Genomic DNA, 24290 nt, shown 5'->3' on the forward strand with positions numbered 1-24290 from the left:
TGTGTGTGTGTGTGTGTGTGTGTGTGTGTGTGTGTTTAGTTTAGACTGAGAGTTTATTGTGTGATTATGTGTCAGGGTTTAAGAGTTTGTTTCACTTTAGGGTTTAAAAAACCTCATGATGGTTTCACATTTTTGGGTCAAATGATATTAAAGCAAAATATCAAGTGCACTGAAAAAGACTACTGTATAAGTATGTATATGTGGCTTTAAGTGACAGGTTGTCAGTGAAATGAAACATGTCCCCTTTCTCACTGCAAATCCGCTGCCCTCCTGCCCATCGGACACATTTCACCCCCCCAAACTGCCTGCAACTCTCAAACCAAAAACAGCCTCTCTCCTTGCAGGGCCGATCAGATAATACCAGTCTTGACCGTCAGTCTTAGCCAGATCCCAAGTTTATATTATTCTGGGGAGTCAGAGAAATTATAACCAGGCAATAAAGAAAAACTAAAGCTCTGTTACCCCCCCTCCCCCTTGCGCTGTTTGTGCACCAGAGGCCGGGCATATCTGAGTTACAACTGCATGGCTGCCTGACAGAGAATTATCAGTGTGTGCAGATAAATAACAATTTGAAACATCTAAGCTGACTGCATCCTTTTGATCAACTGGAGTTAATTCACACCACCCATACTTCTTCTCCTTTGAGCCACGCAAGCCTGTAGCTTGAAAAGATATGATGAAATCCAAACTTCATCAATTTGGGGAGGAAAAGCAAGGACATGTGGAATTGTTAGTGGACCCTTGTCTTAGTGTGACAGCCATCACTTTAAGAAGCATCATTGGTGTCCTTCACTGACTATAAACTACATAGGATTGTTATATTAGAATATTCATTACATAGTGGAAACAGCACTTGACTACAAGTTGGACAGCTATAATACAACATAGTACTAATAGCATTCTATAAATAAAGAAAAAGCAAGTTATTTAGTTTCCCTTATTCTCAAACGAAAGATTTAGCTGAAAACATGCTTTCCTAAAATGACGCGCGTCCAGTAAATTGGTCGCAGCTCAGTCTTATTTCCCGTATTGAGTGACAGGCAACATCTGCTCGCAGTACCGGTTTAAAAATGAAAACCCCGCTGATTTACAGCAGGACACGGATGGTTCTAACACGTTTTCTTACCTATGTCGGAGTTGCAGAAGGCGTCTTGCGGGTGCGTCAGAGCGCACGAGCAGCCATCCGTCCGCTGGATAACCTGCAGGCTGCTGAAGACAAACAGCAGGCTGATCAGGTGCTGGTACACTGACTGCATTTCTCCAAACCTTTCCACTCCTCTATGCCGCTGGATTAAAGTGTGTGTGGAGTCCGGCTGGGTCCGCTGTAGTAGTAGGCAAGGCGGTGTGTAATGTCCAAGTCTCTGCTCTGGCTGTTGTTGCTTCTCGCCTCGCTTGAGTGTTTCCCCCTGATCCCGGAGAGGCGCACAGCCGTACATATAGCGCGCCGGAGAGGCGTGCACGCCCACTTTCCACCTCTGCAGCTCGCGGGAGGGGCGGCCAATCAGCGGCCGGTGATGCCATTAGGAATCTCAGACACCAGACACGATGACATACTGGAATTTTACTCTGCTTCGTCTTATTTTTTCCAGACTGACAAAAAAATACAACAAAAACATGGAGAAAGCGAAGAAAAATAAAATAGTAAGATTGACCAAAAGATGTTTATGCACATTTGAATTATTTTCCTACACGGTGAGAGTTAGATGGGAAAATGAGAACGGTTTGACATACAGCAAACATCAAAGAGATATGGAAAAATAATGCATAGGCTACCCATTGGTACCTGTTTGTGTTTTTTCCCCATAATGCAGTATATCAAACATCATTTTTTTTAATTATGCCATATCAATGACATAGACGTAACTTTAGACATAAATTAACATTGATAATAATCTGATTATAAATGTAGAGAACAGTTTCACATGATTAGCTCGAAATGTGCTTAAAATGTGCCTTAAGATCAACTAACAGGTAAACCTGTCATCTCTAATATATTTTCCAACTAAAAACTAAGTAGATTAATGCAAAATATTGGCTGCTTTACTCTTCCTTTTTCTCACTTTTCACCCAAAATCTCACTTAGTCATCCTGCCCACCCCCTGACGCCCCCTTAATTACTAATACTTACAGTAAAGTGTATTGAATGCAGGGTGCAGCCAGATGTATCTCTAAACAGTTAAAAACACTAGCTATGAAGGCAAATGAAGGGCCCAGTTTTCTTCTTTTACACATTAGGCGTTGGAGGGTTTAAACAGATTTTCTTTTCTTTTTAATTTTTAATATCAAAGACATTGAGCCTAAAGTTAGGACATTCCAGCGCTACCTGTGACTGCTTTTGTCCCCTTTGCAGGCTGCACTCACAGCCTCACTTAGTCCGATTTTATTCTAAAAGGGATTCACTGAAGTTACCCTCAGGGCACGCTCAGTCAAACTAGCCAATTACCCCTTTTCTCTCCTTCCTAACTATGTTCATGGACCTGAGTGGAGCTGCGTTATCGCTGCAGAGGCTTATCTGCAGAGACTGAGGGAGCTATGTTAAGGGCTGAAGCTACTCGCAGTTATATAAGCAAGCCAGAAATAATCAGGTCGGGGAACTCTGACCCTCAATGGGCCTTCGTTAACAGTTATCTCAATTTAAAGAACCTGCATGGCCAGATGTAGACGCTATTTTTATTAGAAGGGCACTGATAAGCTTGTACTTTGAATATCAGTATTGAAAGTGAGTTTGATTTTAAAATTAAAAGTCATTTATTTGCCACATAATGAGACTATTTTTTCTTTGCTTTAGAAAAAGCAAGATTTACTTTGCAAATGATAAAACAAACAGGATATATTGCTTTAGACTAGAATAATACACAGGAAGTGTCATGAATGGTTTCCATTCACCCTTCACCCATGACTCAGGCTCCCATCAAGAATCCATCATCCATTTTGTCCTTTCACTATTACCTTAAAAAATAAACCAGTGTTTGTCCAGCGGTGCGTTCACATACAGTACGTCAGCATGTTTCCGTCCAGAAGTTAGGAACAATAGGACAGTTACAGTAAAATCTGTGGAATTTCAACGTCATAGTCATTGAAGTCATGTTTTATCAGAGGTACGGTCTCATCTGCAGAACCAGAGCGGGTCAGCTGCTTAGCTGCTGTTAACCATTGATATGGTCACATATTATTTCAGCTTCGGACCTAAAGTCTGAACCAACAGATTATCAACATTCCGTAGTTAGACGCTGGCTCGGCATGCGTGACAGGTGGTTTTGCATTTTTAATTCCCCAAAAAAGCGACAATAACGGAACTGTTCAGGCACACAAAGTCCCAGGGAGGCCATGGAAAGGAAATGATTCACTTGGGCAATATTATATACATAATGACTTCACTCATACATAAACAGTTAAAACAGCCCTGCATTCCTTACATATATCCCAAAGATAACAAGTTGAATAAGGTCAACAGAAGGAAACAGGCCTAGTAAGGGGTTAGGTTATTGCATCAATAGCTTTTAAAGGGATGCCTACCTTTAAACACTCATCATTATGAATGTACAATGTAACATTTAGTTACTAACCCCAGTGATGCTTTGTTACTTTGATTATTTTGAGGGTTTACTGTTTGACCAGGAGTTTGATGGAAGGTTGAGATCAGTTTGGTCTATGTGTGTTCAGTTGATAGACTGGTCCGGCAGCTGTGTTACCCTTGACTGGAGGTGTGGGGAGGAGGTGAGATGAGAAATGAGACTCCGTGTTAAAAAGTTGTTGTCTTATTTACCTGTTGTGTTTTCATAGCTGGCTTGCTTACATTAGCCGCGAGTATAGTCAGAATCAGCTGTTTCTGTTCAGAGTCAGAGCGTGTGTGTGAACCCTGCCTCTTCACTGTGAGGACAGGGCTTCTGCAACGTTGTTTGCAATCAGAGGACTACAGTATCTAACCTTTGTTAGCCATTACCATCCAAAACCACAAATATCCTATTTCTAAAACTACACATGTTTAATGCAGAAGATGTGACATGTGGTTGTGGAGGATTTGAATGTAGTCCAACAACATCATATACAGTGTCAGTGATGAAAAACAGCATCACTCTAAACAAAGATAAATTACATCTGGTTTGAGCTGCCATTTTTTACAGATGTTCAACTATTATACAGGGAAATATCCATCATGGCATAGGCTAGACCAATTAGTACATCCACATGAACAAAATATAGGCCACAAGCCAATAAAAGAGACATATGTGTTATATATTTGGACACTATATCCTTCGGTTGTATCATATCATATCATATATGATTGCAGTAGACATACAATAAAAAAGTAAAAAAAAAAGAAAAGTGAATAGCTGTTTGGAATTCTGTGAATCGATTTTGATTGGCTTGAATCGCAATTTGAATACAAACCAATGTTTTTTCACACCCCTACTATATCCTTTTACTGTTAAGCAGACTCTCCTTTGATAAAGCTATAAATTACCTTGAACTTTCTCAACCGTACGTTTGTTTATACTCTCTGTAATCTGAACAGAAAGCAACAACTTCAACCTAGTCCTCTGCCTTCTGTCAACAAGCCTTCTTGAAAATGTAGGAAGTTTCAAACTGAAGTAGAAGTTTACAAAGCAGGTTGATGGAAAGCAGCTGCAAAATAAAGGCAAACTAAAGTGCAACACTTGTGCACAGTGCAAAATATTTCTTGGAAAGTAACAAGTATCAGATTTATTACGTGGACATTAAGGTGAATTTTGCTTTTTAAGAGTGCAAAGATGAATAGAGAGAGCTGCTCACCATATGTGTGGGGGATCAATGTGTCTTCTTGCCTTGCAGCTGTCCTCACATAGTTCAGACCACAATGAGACAGATGAGGCCTTCCTCTATGTCTCAACCCAACAACAAGGTCACTGTGTTATTATAGCTATACTAAGAAAGTCGTTGGGCCACTTGCATGAATACTGTGTGCTCTAGTTTAACTTTACTGTCAGAAATGGGACAAGATAAAAAGGAAGAGAGTCTCCAGAATATTCTGGTTATGTGTGTCTTTTAAAGCTTGCAACGACGACTTGATCCATGCAACAGGTCCCGCTGGAAATCATGTTGCTGAACTAGGCCAACATGCTACAAAAATAATGCAGAGCAAAGTGCATTTCATCTTAAAAAGTCCAATGATAGAAAAAGGCATGTTTTAAGGCTTGCCGGCCGCTGGAGGAGCAGACAACAGCATTGTGGACCGGAGGTCTTTAAGGTCTGCGTGGTTCCGGGTTGACAAAAGAGAACAGAGCTGGTGACTCAGAGGAAATACCTGTCATCCGACTGACAAGCCGCTAAAGAGACACAGGAAGAGGCAAATCTTGAAAAGAAAGCTCCGCCGGGAGCAACGGTCAACGAGGGAGAGCGTCCAGGCCTGACTCACTCGGGCCCTGTTGCACAGCCCACATGCCATTCCAGTTAAGTGGGACAGACAAGACGACCCGTGTTCTGCGGCTCTGTGTTGCGAGGAGGATGGGTAGTGGAAGTCCTGTCACAGGAGGAATGAGGAAGACCATAATTGGATGTTTCCCCGGTTGCAAAGAGTGTTGACCTCAGGATTTGGGATCTTGTGGTTTGGCGATGGATCTTTCTCCAACTTCTTGGGTGTCTAAATTGACAGAGAGGAAACAGAGGAAACACCTGTAGTCTACTGAATATAGGACTGACTACTAAGGGTGGGCGTGGGGGGGTGGGGGGGGGGGGGGGGGGGGGGGGGGTGGAGGATGAACTGTCATGTGATGTGCATTCTTTTAGGAAAATAATTAGTTGTTAGATATGTCTCATGATATATTGTCTATAGAGCTGTATTATTCAGCTTTTGTTTTTGGTTAAGAAGGAAAGGAAAATGGCAATCCTCTATATACTATGGAATTGCAATGAATAAAACTTCCAATGCAAATCAAAACGGCACACATGTATCATGAAAGAATCGAATTGGGGCAAAGGCAAAACGTCCCAGCCCTACTGACTACTTTTAATAGCTCAAAAGGTGCTTATTAATGTGATCATGGGTTGGATGGTGATATTACATAACATGATGATGTATCAGTTGGTTTGGAGTGACATGAAATTAGCCTTTAGCTATTGTTGTCGTTTTTATCTTAACAATGGAGGCTGAATTGTTGGAAATGAGCTCAAAGCTCCGTATCTAGGCGCTGTCGGTCCAGTGAGATATCGGTTGCTAGACTGGCGTGCTCTTCTCCACCCTCCCACTGGAATAGACAGTGATATCAAGGCTTGCTGGTGTTTCCTAAGCTGCTCAGTCGGTCCACTCCACTGAACCTTTCAACAGATGCTCCCCAATTCCAGCACGTCAGTCATCCGATGTGGATTTAAGACATCAGAGAAGGAAACACAAACATGGCCCTGACCCATGATCCCACTCACAATGCAATAAAATATGATGAATGGTCAGTAACGTCCGCTCAGGCAGGCCAAACGCAACCACATCGCTCTCTTCCTCAGACACATGGTGCCCTGTTGTACTCTACTGTACATATTTGGTGTGTGTGCGGTCAGGAAACCCCACATAATTGTTGTTGTATTACGGCATGAGACACCCGGCCCTCACCATAAACACGGACATATGACAACATGGAAATAGCTTTGAGGAATTCCTTCATGTTGAGGGAATGCCTAAACTTAGTTTGTTGTTGAGCACAGCAAAAACAAAATGGTTAGCTTCAGTCCTTTTCAGTCCTGCTACTAAGTCATTGGTGTAGTAACATGTTACATTTTTATTGAGGTAAACATAGAAATTAAAAAATATAGACTGTATATTTTTTGTTTGTGAATTACACCCATTCTTTGGTCTTTGACATAATTATAAACAAGAAGTGACAATGTGTAAATGTTTGTGCTCTTAAATTTAGCCAGTGTAAATTGAATTATTAAAGCGATGGGTTTAGTGACTATGGGTAATGTTAGAGGTATCCCTTGTAGTGATGAACTTACAAAAAAACGGTCACCAGACTCTGAAGACAAAGCTGAAAAAGCTGTACACTTACTACCCAACCGTAAGTGGCTAACAGACTCAGTTAGCAACTAGCTGGTGAGTTTTGGATGCTAGAGAATTGGCTGCTAGAGATACATATTTCCTTTAGGAGTTGGTGGAGAACAAGTCCAAATGAATGTTAATATTTCTCTGTGATGTGTTAGCATGTTCAACTGCCCCCAGTCAGAATACATTATTATTGCTTGTATTTTTGGCCATTTTTCTGCATGAAGACTGTTTAATCAGCCATTTCTATAATGAACTGTACATACTGAGTTGTGACACCACAATGCTAAAGAGAACCTGAATGGTTAATTGGCAAATTAACTTTTGTGTTGGATAGACCTAGGTTAGAGTAAGTGTACTACTACTACTGTACATGCGTCACTTAAAGCTCATCTGCAGAAACACTAGAGGAGATGACACTACCATTTGTGGGCGTACTGTTTGATTGACAGGTGATCACTGGGAGTACAGTGCAAGCAGCTAAAGGCTCTTAGACTTAAAGCTTTTGAGAAAGGAGTCAAAACTTAGAAGTGTGTTTACCCATACTGCTCCTCTTTAAACCAGTGTGTTATTCCCTGTTAGTATCATAGTATGCCCTATTAATTTGCCTCAAGTAGAGTTCATTTGGGAGACAAAGTAAATCATACCAGTTTCTTCTGCTCATAAAACTGTAAAAGCCAGTGTTTCCCAGAAACCTAAGCAGCGGAGGCAGAGAAAGTTCATTTATGGAAGATGGTCGAGGGAAAACCAGTGAGTCACAAGCAGGTCAGATGTCAAGGGTTTCAACAGGGTCCACAGGGTGCTGACGTCACACTGTGGGAGGGTGGAGGGACTCAGGCAGATGGTTAAATTTAGAAACGACATCACACCGCTGGACACTGCTCAATTGTTTCCTCTTGTCTATCTAAGCATATGTAACGTTTTAGTGTTCCATTTGGGAGTTTTGTTATCTACCCATGATGTTTGGCAGGAAGGAGGCAATACATGAGTTAGTTTTAGGATTGAATCATCTAACCTTTGCTTGAAGAGCTATTATTGTATCATGTCACTGTCTCTGGGAAGTGGAAAATGCCACAGAAATGACTCTTTCTGATGTAACACATCAAGAAAACCACAAGAAGCCTGTGAGACCTATTAATTATCACTTCCTCCAAAGCCATATTTTATTCAAGCGCTTCCAAGAACATTCATTCAGCGGAAGGTTATGATAACACCATTCTGCTCAACGAGTCTTGTTGCACTGCATTATGGTCTACTCTTTTTTATTTTAAGTGTAGTGTGGACTATAGAGACATTTTTTCCTTTTCAACAATAGTTGCTTGATAATTAAAGCTGCTTAAATTTTAGGGCTGCAGCAATCGATTATTTTAGTAATAGAGTATTCTAACAGGAATAGACGCTAATATTTAAAGCACTGGACACATGGGCCACCCTGCCCCCGGCCACAAAACTGGCTATTTGCAGAGTAGCATGCTGGAGTCCTGCAAACATGGACGAGAGACTGCAGACGTTAAAGGTGCCGTCTGTAACTTGTCCACTCTGTGACACCTCACAGAGTTTTCATTTTTTGCAGCTTAAAATTATCCCAAACTTTCTGTCCTTTTCTCCGCCTGTCTCGTCTCTTAGCCCCTCAGTATTTTATTTCTCTTCCTTCATTTTGTAATCCGCGCCTTCAGTCTTCACGGCACGTGTCAACTGCAGCGTCAGCCCGTTGTGCGACAATAACAATCATCCATGCGGAAACAAAGCGTTACACAACGTTAGTTACATTGTTCAATTTTGCATCGAGGATTTTTAGCAATCCCATTATTCAAGTTACTCAAGGAATCCTTTCGGCACCATTTTTATAAATTTTCTTAATCATTTTGTATGTCACAATGGATCAAATGACCATGTGTTATTTGTAAAGTGTCACTCTTGTAGTAACAAATCCACAGAGAATTATCACCTAACTGCAGTTTCCCTCCTGTTTTGTGGAGCGTTTTAGCGTCTTCCAGCGTTGTGTTTCTTTTTTACAACCCTTACGCTAGGAAACGTTTTAGTTTATTAAAACCTTTTTCGCAACAACAACAAAAAACTCTGCATCTGGCATCATGTTGTATATGCTATGTTGTCCACAAAAAAATACACTAATCTCAATAGAGAGATCCTACATACGTCACCAAAATTTGTTTTTTTAAAGTAAGATATACTGTTTGAAAGCTCTTCTACTGCACGGAAGTGTTTCTGCTGGTGTAGAGATGAACCTTCCCCTGCCTGAGACCAGAGGGTGTGGGCTCTGTTGACCATAGGTCATCATGATTTGCTGGGCAAACCACAGCAGGAGGCAAGTCATCCCACATTCATTTTTACGGTTGGAATCCCCCCATTAACTAGACAGGAGACTTTCCACAAACATTTATGCACAGCATGGAAACACAGTCACAGAACTGTTATTTTTCTAGCTGTTTAGAAAATGTGTTTAGATCGCTTACAAAAACAGTGTCTTAGTTAAACTCGCAGAGTCGATCTCTTCCAGTGATCCGAGTCACATCAACACTTGACTTTCTGTTATGTTTGTTCCTTTCTTCCTCCTGAAGTGGTTTTAGAAATAGATATATTTGTTGAACTAATGCAAATTCCCCCCAAAATGTGTTTGATTTAGTGAATATGTCATGTCCACATTTTTGTAGATAAGTGGTTACCAAACTGAGCTTTAGGACCCAAAAAGGGGCAGTTTTAAATAATTGCTTTTACTTAATGGTTTAAACTGTTGTTCTTGCCTAAGTGTCACATTATCATACATTTTAGGATATGTCTACTTGACAAATTATTGTAAACTCCGGTTTATCGGATACGCCCTTGATGACTAAAGAACTATGAAGTGTGAATAGAGAGTGGCCAGGTTCGCTCAGTTGGTAGAGCAGGCGGACATATTTAGAGGTTAACTCCACCACGAAGTAGCCGCAGGTTTGGCTCCCACTTGCGGCCCTTCGCTGCATGTCATTCCCCCTCTCTCTCCCCTTTCATGTATTGAGCTGTTGTGTGGACATAAAGGCCTAAAAATGCCCCAAAAAATTATCTTAAAAAAAAGAAATGTATAGTTTGAATAGCGCCACCACCTGCCTATTTAAAAGGTGTTGTGTTTACATTATGGCTCATAAATAACTCCTAAATCATTAGGCATAGAAGCAGATATGGTCTGGATTCTTTGGTTCAACACAATTATTTCTATACAACTATTTCTTGCTATACTAGATCCCATATATTTTTGTTGCAAGAAATGTACAGATAAAAAAAAAAAACACACACAAATTGCCACAAATTTCAGTCAACCCTGTTTTTTAAGATTCCATACCATTCTCATCTACAGTAATTGCCAAATTCTTTTGTGCGGCCTGTTTAAACTGTAGAGCACTTGGGTACAAATCTACAAAAGACTAGACAAAATTTGATGCCATTTCACTAATGGATGGGCAACATGATACATTTAAAGGAACCCAACTGGTTCTTAATCTGTTTTTCTATTAGGTTTTGCACAAGTCATTCTTGTAGGTATAGAAATTATGGCTGCCATCAGCCAATCTTCACGATTATCACAATGTGCATTTAGATGCAAATCCAGATGGAGATCATCAATTCCTGTTTGTCTGCAATTGAAATATATTTAGTGGATTGTACAGCCTGATAGCTTTCCATTTATTTATGATAACTACGTGTATCTAAGTCACTGCTTTAGTATTGCTGTAGTGTGTTGCAGAGTTCCACCCATTCCTCCTGCCTGCACAGCCAGTTTAAATACAGACTAGAATTGCCACATTAAGTTGTTCTGTCCTCCCTGCACAGTGTCTTAATTAAAAACAGTGGCGGTGTTGACATTTGGGCTGAGCCCTGGTATGCACTCTGCAGAAGCCTGACTTCCCTTCCTCTGCTGTCAAAAATGTTGCTGACTCCTCTTGCTTCATGTATGCTTCCATTCACTGAGCCTTATCAGCAACAGAAAGCTGGAACATCTACTGAGTTACTGTTATGTTGTAAAATCTGAGTGAGTGTGTAAGTACTATCTTTTTTAGAAATTCAGAATGCAGCTTCTGTGTTTGTACCTGTCGCATTTACTGGTTTAATCTTCTAACCGCTGATTTAGAGGTTTTTAAAGTCTTACATTGTGCCCCACTGGGCCCCAAAAAAGTTATTTTTCATTTGTCTTATTATTATCTTTATTATTTTTACAACTTTTGCTTGGTTTTTGTTTACATTCTTGGCAAATTGGTACCATTAAATGTATGCCAAATTAGCTATTAGCAGTTGCTGTTTGCAATGTTCCCCTGGATAATGGGGCAGCTTTGGCTCAGTGGTAAAGCGGCCGCCTGCCTATCGGAGGGTTGGTGGTTCGATATCTGCGGTCCTCCGTCGAAGTGTTCCGAGTTTCCCCCAATGCGTCTGAGTGTAAATGTGGGTGAACGTTTATCTGATGATCAGTTGGCAACTGTACGACTGCCTTGGCCACAGTGTTTTGAGCAGTCGTTAAGACTAGAAAAGCGCTGTATAGATACAGTCCATTGACACGCACACACTATGTTACTTTGATGCTGAAGAAAGATCATTCTTAGGCAAGTTGTTGAGATAAAAGGAGTGTCTTTCTCTGTGATTTTTAAGCTGACTCATAGACGTTTATTTGAGATGGACATTTAAAATATTTATATCCTTGGAAATCGTAAGTCACACTAGATCTAAAAATATGGGAGATTTTTTTTGTTTTGTTTTGTTTTTTTAAAGCAAATTTCCTCAATGAGACACAAAAAAGTTTTTTTTTAGAAAATTCAGTTCTATTCAATTTATAGTTTTAAATCCATGCTCTATAATTTACACAGCCCCAACGATTCCTCCAAGAACATTTGCACGTGTTGCGGCAGCGGCGGCGAGTACCTTAATATATCCATCCTTTAAATTCAAGCAGTGTCTTTGCCTCACGTGAATCTCCCTTCAACCCACTCTGCTTGTTGCTACTTTTAAAATATACTATATACTAACTTTGTAAGATTGATGCTTTGGTGAGCTGTAATATTCTCAATAATGGTGAATGGTGGTACACCACTCTATCCACGCCGTCAAATCCAGACTCCATAATCTGCTTTGTATTCCGAATGTTACAATGACACTGCGTGTTTCCTTCAATTCTTGTATAATGTATGCTTTATTTATTATTTTATTTATTAATCCTGTATTTTCCAGTGGAGACAGGATATTGGAAGGAACTATTCAAGGGAAGGCTGTGTAGCATATGTTCTTAAAATCCACATGATGACAGAAAGGCAACTGAATTGTTGTACGGCCACTGAGCGACTTCCATGCAATGTGTGACACTGACCTCTGACCTCCCTATGAGGGAATATGTAGGTACAAAAATGGGTTGGAGAAAAGGTCCATTTGACCTCCTTCTGTCTATTTTGGTAAATTATTATGCTTCACTTTGCTCAAAGATGCAGGTTTGGCTCCATGGTTGTTTTCGCCAGCATCACTAAGCTGAAAGGACTGAGTGAATGATTCCATTTAGTCCTGGGATCATGGGACAGGGAATCCAAAACGGCACACAGTCACCTCATTTCTGCTCAGCCTTTTCCAAGACCTAATACTGCAGGAGCCCCTGGAAAATGGGAAAGAAACATCACTTTTCCTTTTAGACTGAGAGGAATGTGCCACAGTATTGATGGTTTTTGCAGGATTAGCTCGCCTGAGGTTTGTCTGTCCTTTTTCTCCTGAAGCAGGAATGTAGGTTAGTGAATTGATTATCACTAATAATGCCCACCCAGGTCCTTATTACAGCACAACCGCAGAGAAGCTGGACTGAAAAAGATCTCCTTTAGTAAGTCTGGACATGTACTTAACACTGACTTTCAAACAAATCTCTGTTTATTTAAAGTGAACGGACTGGACTCAAGTAGTGGCTGTGTTCTGTTATTAAATTATATTGGTTAACCATCTGTAATATCAACCAGCTGTGAGATCACTAACGTATTACAAGCAAGTCTCTCACAAGAGCCGTTTTTGTCAGAATAAGACAGCATAAAGGGGGATTTATAGTTGTGTATGTTGGGGTTATGTTGTAGCTTAGGAGCCTAAACACATATCCACCATAGCCACACTACAGGCTACAGAGCCTCCTCAAAAATGTAACTATACCTTGGGACCATAGCCGATATGGACATACCACGTGGAGAACACAAGAACTGTAATTCTAAAAATAAGTTTGGGCCACTTGTGTGTTCTCCTAGAGTGGGAGACGATGTGAAGGAAGTTGGAGAGAGTTAAATAGTTACTTGGATGTAACTACTTCTATATGTACAGTATGTACGTAGCCCATCATTACTCTCTATGTCCCTAGTAAATGAAAAACTGTAAATACAGTTACTGTAGGGATTATAAGGGTGGCTGTGGCTCAGGAGTTAGTCAACTAGTCACAGGGTTGGCGGTTCATTCCCCAGCTTTTTCTGTCCTTGGGAAGACGTTGAACACCACTTTGCTTGTGGTGGTTGAATGATTAGAATTCTGCCTGATGGGACCATGACTGTCTAACAAATGTCAATGCAATCCATGTAAAGTTGTTTGACTTATTTCAGTCTAGACCAAAGTGGTAGGTCGTCCTACTGGCCGACGTGATACAATCCCGAGAGCTTTTAAATTGAAGGTACTGCCATCTTTTTTAACAGTCTGTACATAAAGATATAGTCTATATCCGCGGCGTTCCACTTCCCGGATTGCACCGTTGTTTCCCGAAATTCCACCGGACTCCGCAGCGCTGTGGAGGAAGGTCTGGCAAAGCGAGAATAGTACTCGAATGAATAGCAACCTCAACAAAACTATTAGCAAGATTCTTGTGCTTTATTTTGGTGACATTGTTAGTGATCTGCAACTGTTGCTTTGTTGATCACACACTGACTCAACATGTGATGGATAACATCATGTGTACAAATGATCGAAAACTTAGTTAAGAGTTAATTACAAACAAATGGCTGCTGTTTCATTTTCCCAGAAAGCAAATACCTTTTCATTATTGTTTAAAGCATGAATGGCATTAGACTGCCTCGAGCGTGACAGTTTTCTTCTGTAAAGGTAAAGTGGGATACAGTACTGTACATGTCTTCCTCTTTCAATCACTTTGCTAGTTGTGATGACAGAGCAGGTGGTTTGACCACCACAGGACACCACCAACCATCTCCTCCACTTCTCCATCAGCACCTTGTGTTGTCAGGAAGCGTCCGCCGTGGAAACTTAAGTTGGGTTTTCCAGACAGCGACCAGGACGGACCCTAATAGAAGCCAGATGAGCTTAAATTCCACAACAATAAGTACGCTGCCCTATAGGACAGCTTTTACTGTACACACTTTAACACAAGAGGCATCTTCTCTTAGTTGCAGTTTTGGGGTGTATGTTAGCCACCAAGGGGCTACTGTGGCAACTCATAAAAAGCCTTATGTGTGTGCGCATATTATGCTTTTTGACTTTCGACCTTTCCTTAAATTGGATATATATCTTTTTGTGCATGTTTTAGGTTTAAAAAGTGAAAAAGCCCAAAGTCCACCCCAAAGGGAGTTACCATCTCCAACAGAAAACACTGTTCACCGACTGCTCCAAACAGCTCTATTGTAGTCCAGTCTTTAATTCCATGACAAACATGCGTCACTTTGTAACACGTTATAATGCTCACCTAGCTGCTAGCGTGGCATGCCCTCGTACTCTGCTTCTGACTGGGTAGCTGTCTTTAACTAGGTGCTGTGCGACTCCCAACAAAGATGGAACAGAAGTGAGATGTCTCACTGTGTAGCTAAAACAGAGAGCTCAACACACAGGGTGAAAAGAGGAGCTGTAGCAATGTGCAATACAACAAAAATATGGTACAACTGGTACAACCTCTAAATACATGCATACAACTGAAAATGAGCATAATATGAGCACTTTAAGGAGGTGTATCCTGAAAAGCATTAACCAAAGTCAAATTCCTTGTTTGTTTACGCAAACCTGGCCAATACAGCTGATTCTGGACAACTGTATGTGTCATGCTTATGTCACTCTTAATTTTGGAAATCTGGAAAAACTTTTGAAAGTCATTTCAGTTCATTGTGTAGACAAATTAGGATTATAACACCTCACATTTGTAATTTTTCATTTATAAAAACACCACAAACTTAGTTCTGTACAATTCTGATGCTAACAACTGTAGTTCCATTTGTACTTGTCAATCAATGTGAAATTTCCTAATAAAAAGATAATTATGAAAAAAAGAAAACACCAGACAACCATTGACTGTAATTAATACCAGATCATAAATAATTGAACATGCACATGTATTTTAAGTTTCATTAAAGAGGGGTGGAGATGTTGTCACATTTGAGCATTTAAAATTGTACTTGAAAGTAACACAATAGTTACTTGCAACAAATCCCGTAAAAACCATAACTTGTTGCTCTTGCTCTTTGGTTTTGTACAAATTAAACATACGCCTTAGGCCAATTACCAATTCCAATTATATTTGGACAGAGCTTGGCTAGCTGCTTTTAGTATTTATGCTAATCTCAGCAGGAAGGTGAATAAGCACAAAATATCGCTATTCAAGTAGCTGTGGCTCAAACATACATATGTGTATGTATGTATAGCTTACAATGTAACAATTTTTATAAAAAGTTACTGTAAACCATTTGATAAAATAAAAGTGTCTGGTATGCTTTTAGATGGAAGTTAAAACAAAGTGAAGCATGCATGTTTATTGCAACTGTTTTGGTGAAAGATAAAACAAAATTATTTAATCTTTTATATAATAAAAGTTAGTTTCTTCAACCACAGCCCACTGATGACAATAACTGGTGCATGTAACCATGATACAGTTACACTCCATTGATTCTCCAATGGTATTGCTCCAATCTGTATTAGGTCAAAGTGAAGGGTTGCTGCCTTCATTTGAATCTACTCAAACATTTACATGCAACACTTTCAAATAGAGCTGAATCCATTCCTGTCAGGTGGATGAATTCAGTCAGTAACTTAGCTGGGACTTGCATGATAAACATTATTTGTCTCTTGAGGCTCACTTAATCCACAGGCAGGGTTTGATGTGGGCAGGCTGTCTTTGGTCCCACTGTGGTTGGACTCTTGAAAAGGATTCTGGGTCGGGGTCCCCTGCTCTCGTCGTCTGCCCAAACCATTGCGCCTCATGTCTTCTCATTGATGTGGCAGGTTTGAGTGGCCATAATAAAAATTAAAAAGATCATAAATGCAGGATGGAGGCAGCATGTGTTTTGCTGGATAATGCATGTGCTCCCAAAGAATAATCCAACTTCTGCTCAGCCACTGAAGCAGTGTACTGCTCTCTACACACTTTTCATTTGAAGGTGTGTATGTATGTGTGTGTGTGTGTGTGTGTGTGTGTGTGTGTGTGTGTGTGTGTGTGTAGGTGGGTGGGTGGGTGGAGGGGGGTTCGCGGCAGCTCATGTGACTTTTTTGTGTTCTGCAAGTCTTAATCTTCTTGCTACTTTTTGGTTAGTTATAAATGGTTGCATTGTTTCAGTATCATTCACCCATAATTTAATTGTGTGTGTATGTGTGTGACCCATTTTTGCCAGGCTTTGTGTTCAATACTTTACGGGTCTTTTACAGTACATTATCTTACCTCACTATATGAATTAAATTGGAACTAAGTACAATTTATTCTATAAAATAATCTATAATTCTACAATCTAAAGCTAATCATGACATTTGCTGATCAAATGTCAGGTCGGTTTGTGTGTTTTTCATCCCTATTTGTAACAGTGTGACATATTTAAGTCACTGACAGGCCGTACTAATTCAGTTTAGTGCAGAGGAAGTTAATTAAGTCAGTTGCAATTCCATTTGTTTGTCTATTAGGCCTGCACGATTAAATATTATTTCGCAATCTCGATTCACTTTCTTCCTGATTACATTTTTAAATAACTTTTTTTAATTAAACAAATTTTATTTAAATGACTTTGATTCTAATTTAAGTTTACGAGCCTACTGTATCACAAACACTACTATTTTCTTCTGTGAGTTTTAAACATAGACTGTATAAAATAGGTTTTAAAGCTCTTCATTGAAGTGTCTATGTTTACAGGCTTGTGATGATGCACATAGATGTACTATAGGTGCCAAAAAAATCTGTGTTTGGTGCGGTCAATTTGTTTGTCATGGTTCATGTGTGCAATAAACATTACACTCTGTGAGAAAGGAATTGTGGCAGAGAATTGTAAAATCCATTCTAAGCCAAAAAATCGTGATTCATATTTTCCCCCGAATCCAGTTAAGTTATTTAAAGGATGCACTAATTAGTATTGACTTGCATTCACCAGGTGGCTTGTTTTTACAACTTTAATACTGTGCTAATATTAGTTATTATTAAAAATTGTAGTCAGAGGTTGTCCCCCCCAGCCCATGTGTGGGTTTTGGCTGGTATCATTATGAAGAAGTATACAGAAAGTTAAGATAGGAGTTGATTATACCATTCAAAGTCTCCTTTAAAAATACAAATCCTCAAGCTCAATGTTCCCAATGCTTAGTTTTGGCAGTTAAACCGCTTTACATGTGTTAGAATTTTAGCTTAATCATAAATCCATTATGAAATGAAGATGTGAGCAATTTGCATCCACTTCATAAAAAAAGAGTATTGAGATAGAGATTCTTTGACCAAGGAAACAGTAGTTGGAAGTCTCACCACAAGGTCCATTTAGCTGCTGTTCTGGAGCTTTTAAGCTTAACACACATTCTTCCTTAGCGGATGGACTATGTCATGGAGTAGTAAATGTTATAATTTCCATTTTCAAGACTTACCAGGACTTCTCTTATCTGCAGAAGAAGATTGATGATGTGATTGAAAGCTCCAGAACAACTACTAAATAAATCTTGTGGTAATTGTTTTGTCAGAGGGGAAATAACACTGAGATGCGTTTAATTACTGAGTGGTCCTCATATGTGATGCAGCTTGTTTGTACCTACTAACATGTCTATAATGGATACAATCTTTCTCTCCTGGTCCTCTTACGTTTTAAATGTGTAAAGTGGAATCTACAAACTTCGGATGCAGAACTTCGGAACGTTTGAGGGATTGGAATGTCACATGGAAGTGTTTGGTAGTTCGAAAAACAAGATTTACCTCAGACACTGACCTAAGCGACAGTCCTATGTGACTCACTTACAACAGCTTTGCAAACATAGCCAGTGGGAAGGGATGTGTGTGCGGGTGGATGGGCTTCCCTGAAGTATTTCCATCATGTGCCAGGTCTGGTCGTCTAGCACATTTACTGTAATTGAAGAGAGGCTGTGTGTTACAAAATGAGACCTAGACTGGTGAAATCACCCACCATATAATTAGCTTTTTCAGCATGTGACTTCTTAACGTCTTTACCACACTGGATGCCTTTTACAGATTTCTGCTGGGAATAAAAGACAGAGTGGTACATGTGTAGCTGAAATGAAACAGTAAGCTGAAGTTTAAAACCAAAATGTCTGTTTTGGGCTACATGCAGGGTTGGTTACCCTGTAGTCTGCCCAAATCACCTAGACTGTGTTTACTTGGAGACAAAAGAGAAGTGCCAGTGTTAAATAAACATACTTTTAGGGTGTTAAATACTGCGTTGGTAACATGTTCCCGACTCATTTTGAAATTTTGGAAGGACACTCATGACCCAACACTTAGAATGTGGAAAGAAAGAATGACGAAAAGATGTTGGGAAGACTACACTGTATGAATGAAACCATGAAAGAACAATGGGACAATTTCTGCACCTACATGTCTACAATGTAATTTGGACACCAGCTGTTTACAAAGATTTACATTGAACCTCACTGTTTATGTTGGTTTTGTTTTTTGTTTTGTTTTATTTTGTTATTACTATTATTGTTCTTGTTGTTATTATTATTGTTGTTTTCTTGATGTTGTTATTTTGGTTATTTTTTTGTTATAAAATGTAAAAATTCAATAGATATTAGAATTATAAAAAAAAAAAAAAAAAATGTCTGGCGCCTAGGTAGCTCACCTGGTAGAGCGCGCCCCCATATAAAGAGGCTTATCCCTCGACACAGCGGCCGCGTGTTAACTCCGACCTGCGGCCCTTTGCTGCATGTCATTCCCCCTCTCTGTCCCCTTTCAAGTCTAAGCTGTGCTGTTGGAATGAAAGGCCTAAAATATTTAACTATTTAAAATGTCCCACTGTTTCATGGTACGTTTACATCTACTGAAGAAACTGCGTGAACTTACTGTATTGTTTCCTTGATGGCCAAACAAGCTTACTAACAGACAACTGTCAAGTTTGCTAGCTTAGAGAGCTTTTTTACATTCCTGAGAAACAAATGTCAGTAGGGAGTAAACGGCACACTGTAGAAAGACTCATTGAGAGCTTTTTTGACTAGCATGTTACTGGCTTGCTAGGGTGTTGGCGGTTAACTCGCTAGATATGCTGCCTTTAAATGGCTTTGTGTTTACCATGTTGACGAAAAGAGTCCATCGGAACATCCCTTCTTGTTGTATTCACGTCCTCCGAAGTTTAAATTCTCTGAAACCTCTGAATTTACGAGTTGTGACGCGTTTACGAGTTCTAATGTGTTTACGAGTTGTGACATGCTTTCTGGCGCGTATGGATAGAGTGTGGATATGGTTAGTCGTATGGAGTTTTCCTTCATAATTTTAGAATGTCTTGGGAAAATGTTGATGTTTTTAACGGCCCCTGCGCTACGTTACCAATTCGTTGGCTTTTGCGTTGCTGTTGCCTAGCAGCTGTGTTCTGCCGATGTCATTTTGAATGCCAAACATATCGTGTACACAACTTCCCGTGTCGTAACCATGAGCTCACAAATTCCATTTGAAGATACAATACAGTAGTTTTACAAACGACCCTGCAGGGAGTCCCAATGTCACCAAGCTTCTAGAACCACGTCTCTGAATAACTAACATTGCCACTTTTTGCTGTGTCCAGGTTCTAAAATAGCCAAAATGCAGACTCTGGAACAGCCAGAATGAACCTGAAGACAGTCTGGCTCAGGAATGTCAGGGATTACTTTATGGCTTACATGTGATATAACTAATGTAAATCTTCTTGAACTGAGGCAATCTTATGTTTATGTTCTGTGAGTCTATCAGAAAACAACAGTGAGCGCATGTCTCAGTCTAACGCTCCGGTTACTTGAGGAGCAGAGGATGTGGTTGTCTCTCCTCAGGATGTACAGAGTCGTCATTGCCACACTGATGGGAAAGGGCTGGAAGGAACATCCAGACAGAGTGGGTGGCTGCAGCCCCTTCCACTTAAACCAGGCAAACAGAAACACTTTGCTACTACTCTGTTTTTCACAGATACTTGCTAAACCTCATCTCATTCTTCATGTGACGCATACACGTAAATGCTGTAAAAGTTTGAATTTCTGAATGGCCTCATATGGCTTAGTCTTTGTAAAGCATAAAGCACATAGATTATGATCTCATTTTGTTGTAGGTAGTTAAACCAATTTAATTGCCACTAATTGTAAGACTTTATAAGATACATGTATATGGAGTTTATTTCGAGTCACATTTAAAGGAACAGCTGTGTAGTCTCTCTCTTCAGCATTCTGGTCTTCAGTTGTGAAAACCATGATCACATTGATTGAGGCTGTATAACTGACTTGCCTTGTATGCACGATTAGGACCATCATCCTGCCGTAAAGTTGTGAAGTTGGTGGATTGCTACGAGTTCTACATTTTTAACCCAAAATAGATGTAAACTGTCTCAAACACCATTAGCAAATTAGGATTATTTTTGCCAAGACACCTGGGCAAAAATGGGCTGGTGCCCCCCTTATAAAGCAGTGTTCCTGGAGATCTGGGGTCCCAAGGTGGTTGCCCACTTTTCCTTGTTGGTAGTCCAGCGTTGTCCTATACCCTTAAAAACCAAAAATCAGCACATTAAATTTGTAATCCTTAAGATTTCGGTCCTCGTGTGAAGTGTGAAGTGTACATGTGAAGGTGATTTAAATCCTGTCCGAAAATCCCTCCACCACTTGGAATAACTTAAAACTAAACTAAAACTAACTAACTATAGAATGTAAATATTGTCAGTGAGTATTGTTCAGAAAATGCTCACTACCAACAGTTTTATTATATAACTTTAATCCTTTAATTGTTCATTTCAATCCAGTGTGAGTACAAAGCGAAAAATAAATGTCGCTATGACTACCAATAGCTTAACAAGGATTTGGTGTTTCTCAGTTGTAAAAATTTGAATTGTAGTTGAAATGGGCATTATTCTTCCAATTAGCATGTTTCACACTTATCCATTGATCCATACTAAATGCTTCATACTTACAGTACAGCACTTTAAAGTGGGTTACAAAGTGGACTTCTTGATACAGTCTCACCCCTCTGTGTTCTGGCACTTGTGAAGTGATAATGGAGACTATTAGTGAACACTTTATCTTGGCAGCGTGTCGGCCAGGCCTGTACTGTCAAAACCTGTCAACAGAAGCGCGGCTCACGCCCTCAAGGCTCTGCGCAACACAAGCTGACGGCAACTTTAGTATGTACAGTCCTGTCAACTGCCCGGGAGGGTTTGGATGAAGTGATAGCAGCTGTTTAGGCGTTCCCTTCCTCTTTGCAGGTCTGAGCTTACAGTATATCTCCGTGCTTTATCTGATGTCTTTTGAACTGTGGTTATTTAATTGTACGCTTCGCCTGAAATGGGTCCCCGCAAAGATAATCACTGTTAACTGTGTGTCAACCTTTTGGATTCTTACATCTACATTACATTATATTGTCAAAATGCAACAAGCATGTAGGCATTGTGAATGTCTTAAGCAATGGTTACATATGTCTAAAGGATTCCTGTAACCTACATTTATTTTAGTGCAAACCACCATGCAAAGTTTGGATGATTATGTATGGAAATGTACAGTATATGCAGTGTCTCTATTTAAATATCAATAAATGATCACAAAAATGCTGAACCTAGAAGAGCCCCTTACTGTACAGTACACAATCTGGCGCCGCTGCTGAATAACTATAATGCATAAAAGTGGGGGAAAGTGCTTTTGAAATTGGAAAAGTCCCTCTTTACTTAGATTACATCCCATTTACAATCATATCAGTGGATTTATCAAGGGGCATTCAAACCACAAGGGGGTTAGAAGTTATCTGTTGATGTTTCCTCCACTTCCAAGTCTGCAAACTATGAGAAATAGCGTGTTTGCGGTCCGTCTGGTTTGTCCAAACCCATCCCAATGAGCTGTGGTTTTCCACCCAGCTTCCCAGAACTTCGTTCTTTTGCATAATAAACCAACATTCTTCCGAATCCACCATCCTAAACGGGGCTGTTTTAGGCTCAGTGGGATGGCATGAGGGCCAATGTGTTTCTTTACAAGGCCACGGTTCTGGACACTTCATGTACACATTCAACTCCGTTGCAAAGGAAATAGTTTTCCGCATTTGGTTGTCTCTCAATGTGGTGTTTACCACATGTCTGTCTTACTGTATATTTAGAACACCAAGTACCGTTCTGAATGTTCCTAGCTAGTGTGACATCCTTTTCCTAATGGTTGACACCAACAATCCCCAAGCTCCCAACTTTTAATATGCAGGTTCTAATTGTTAGAGTTAGGGTGTAAATCAGGCTTTAATTTCCTTTTTGTAAATTCTTTTTCTAACACATTTACATTTGCATTTATACAAATGGCTGACTTTGTAATGTGAAAGGTGTCGTTTGTGCTAACCTACAGGGCATTCTGACCCAACTCTGCCCTTCTCCTCGGAACTACAGAGCCTTTTAGCTTATTTCAAATCATTTTTTAGTTTTTTGCCCCTGCAACTTTTTGCAATTGTTTCAGCTCTAATTAATATAGTATTTTAGAAACAGTTTTCAGAGCAAAACTCTGATAGACCAAGTCTAACTGCCTACCACCAAACAGAACGGTTGGTGACTTGATGCAGAAAATAAAAACGCTAAATGAAGAGTTAATAATGGACATATCAGAAAGCCAGAAAAGGCCCAAATGAATGTAAATTCGGCTCTGAATCTGCTTGATGTGTAAATAATTCATTTGCTAACTTGTTCGCTAACATATCAACTTCATAGGGTGATAATTTGTGCGTGTTGTGTTTACAGCTTTCTTTCTGCTGTCCTGGCTAAAAACAAATCAGATGACGCATGTCCCCTTCACAAATTGAAAAAGTGCATTCCAAAACTAACCTCATTAGTACTAACACTCAGTTTTTAAAGGAGTGTTATTTAGAGACAAATACAAACTCCACCACCGCCACCCAGCTTTGGAAAGACTGAGGTTATCACACCAGCTAATAATCTGATGTTGTTCTTGTCTGCAGGTAACCACCCCTTCATACCCTGTAGTGGTCAAGATGGGTCACGCCTACGCTGGCATGGGAAAGGTGAGTTCATAAACCGACAAAACCTCTCACACACATTCCTTTTTATCTTTGTCACAAGTTGAACCCAAAGTTCATATCCCAGAACTCAAAATTTACCTTGAACCAACCCCCTAGATGGAAGTCTAATGCAATGCCTTGTGTCTATGTAGCTATCATATTTAGCAGAGATTTATTAAAGAGGTTTTAATCTGCTCATCTGTCAATAAAGCAAAGTATATTTTCCAAAATGTCTGACTATTCCTTTAAGCCAGGAAGACAGTAAAAAAACTTTAAAAAAAACTAACTCATCAATTAAATAGGCTTTGTAACACTTGCAAAAACTGACGTTTACAGACAAGCACACAAATTCAGATTTCCACCTTCACCAGCGCAGATTACAGGCTCCAACTCAGAATTGCCTATTTTCCAGCTGTGCAAATCAAACATGTGATATTATCACGGCAGCTTTGACTGGTCTGTGGTTCGAAGAGCAGGTAAGAGATGGGAAACCCAAACCCCCGTGCCCATCTTCACAATCAGCCATGAAGGCTAAATCACCATTTTAATCAGGCTGTAGAGTGGGTAGCGTGTTCCTGGATTACTCTCGCTGAGTGGACATCTGATCGTTAAGGCAGAAAAGCACACAGACAGAAACACCACTGATAAGGTCTGATTACAATCCACCAGTAGTTTTCCTTTTGATGCTGTCTTGTCCAAAAGTCTAGTCAACTAACAATTTCAGACGATCTAAGGGTATCACTTCATGGAATGATGTCTATCCTCTCTTTTGTTATCAACGTACAGCGTGCAGGATTTTTTTCCAAAATGGGCTAAGCAATGAGAGAGTTCACACACTTAGTCTCCCCTAACACAAATCTCTCTGATTCCCCCGTCTCTCCTGGCAGTTAT

General features: G+C 39.9%; 2 protein-coding genes across 4 annotated transcripts in view; one reads left to right on the top strand and one right to left on the bottom strand.

Annotated features, from left to right (window-relative positions):
* LOC117938706 (metalloproteinase inhibitor 3) overlaps positions 1-1451 on the bottom strand; it is a 15617-nt gene extending 14166 nt beyond the window's left edge. The window contains exon 1 of the mRNA XM_034863502.1: positions 1127-1451. Within this exon, the coding sequence (XP_034719393.1) occupies positions 1127-1436 (310 nt within the window). The 5' untranslated portion in view covers positions 1437-1451. The remainder of the gene's footprint in view (positions 1-1126) is intronic.
* The window catches only part of syn3 (synapsin III), a 112893-nt gene that overhangs the window by 70482 nt on the left and 18121 nt on the right, over positions 1-24290 (top strand). For all 3 annotated transcript variants that reach the window (XM_034863489.1, XM_034863488.1, XM_034863487.1), the window contains exon 7: positions 23340-23402. In XM_034863489.1, the coding sequence (XP_034719380.1) occupies positions 23340-23402 (63 nt within the window). The remainder of the gene's footprint in view (positions 1-23339; positions 23403-24290) is intronic.

This window comes from Etheostoma cragini, chromosome 23, assembly GCF_013103735.1.
Source record: "Etheostoma cragini isolate CJK2018 chromosome 23, CSU_Ecrag_1.0, whole genome shotgun sequence".
Lineage (NCBI taxonomy): Eukaryota > Metazoa > Chordata > Actinopteri > Perciformes > Percidae > Etheostoma > Etheostoma cragini.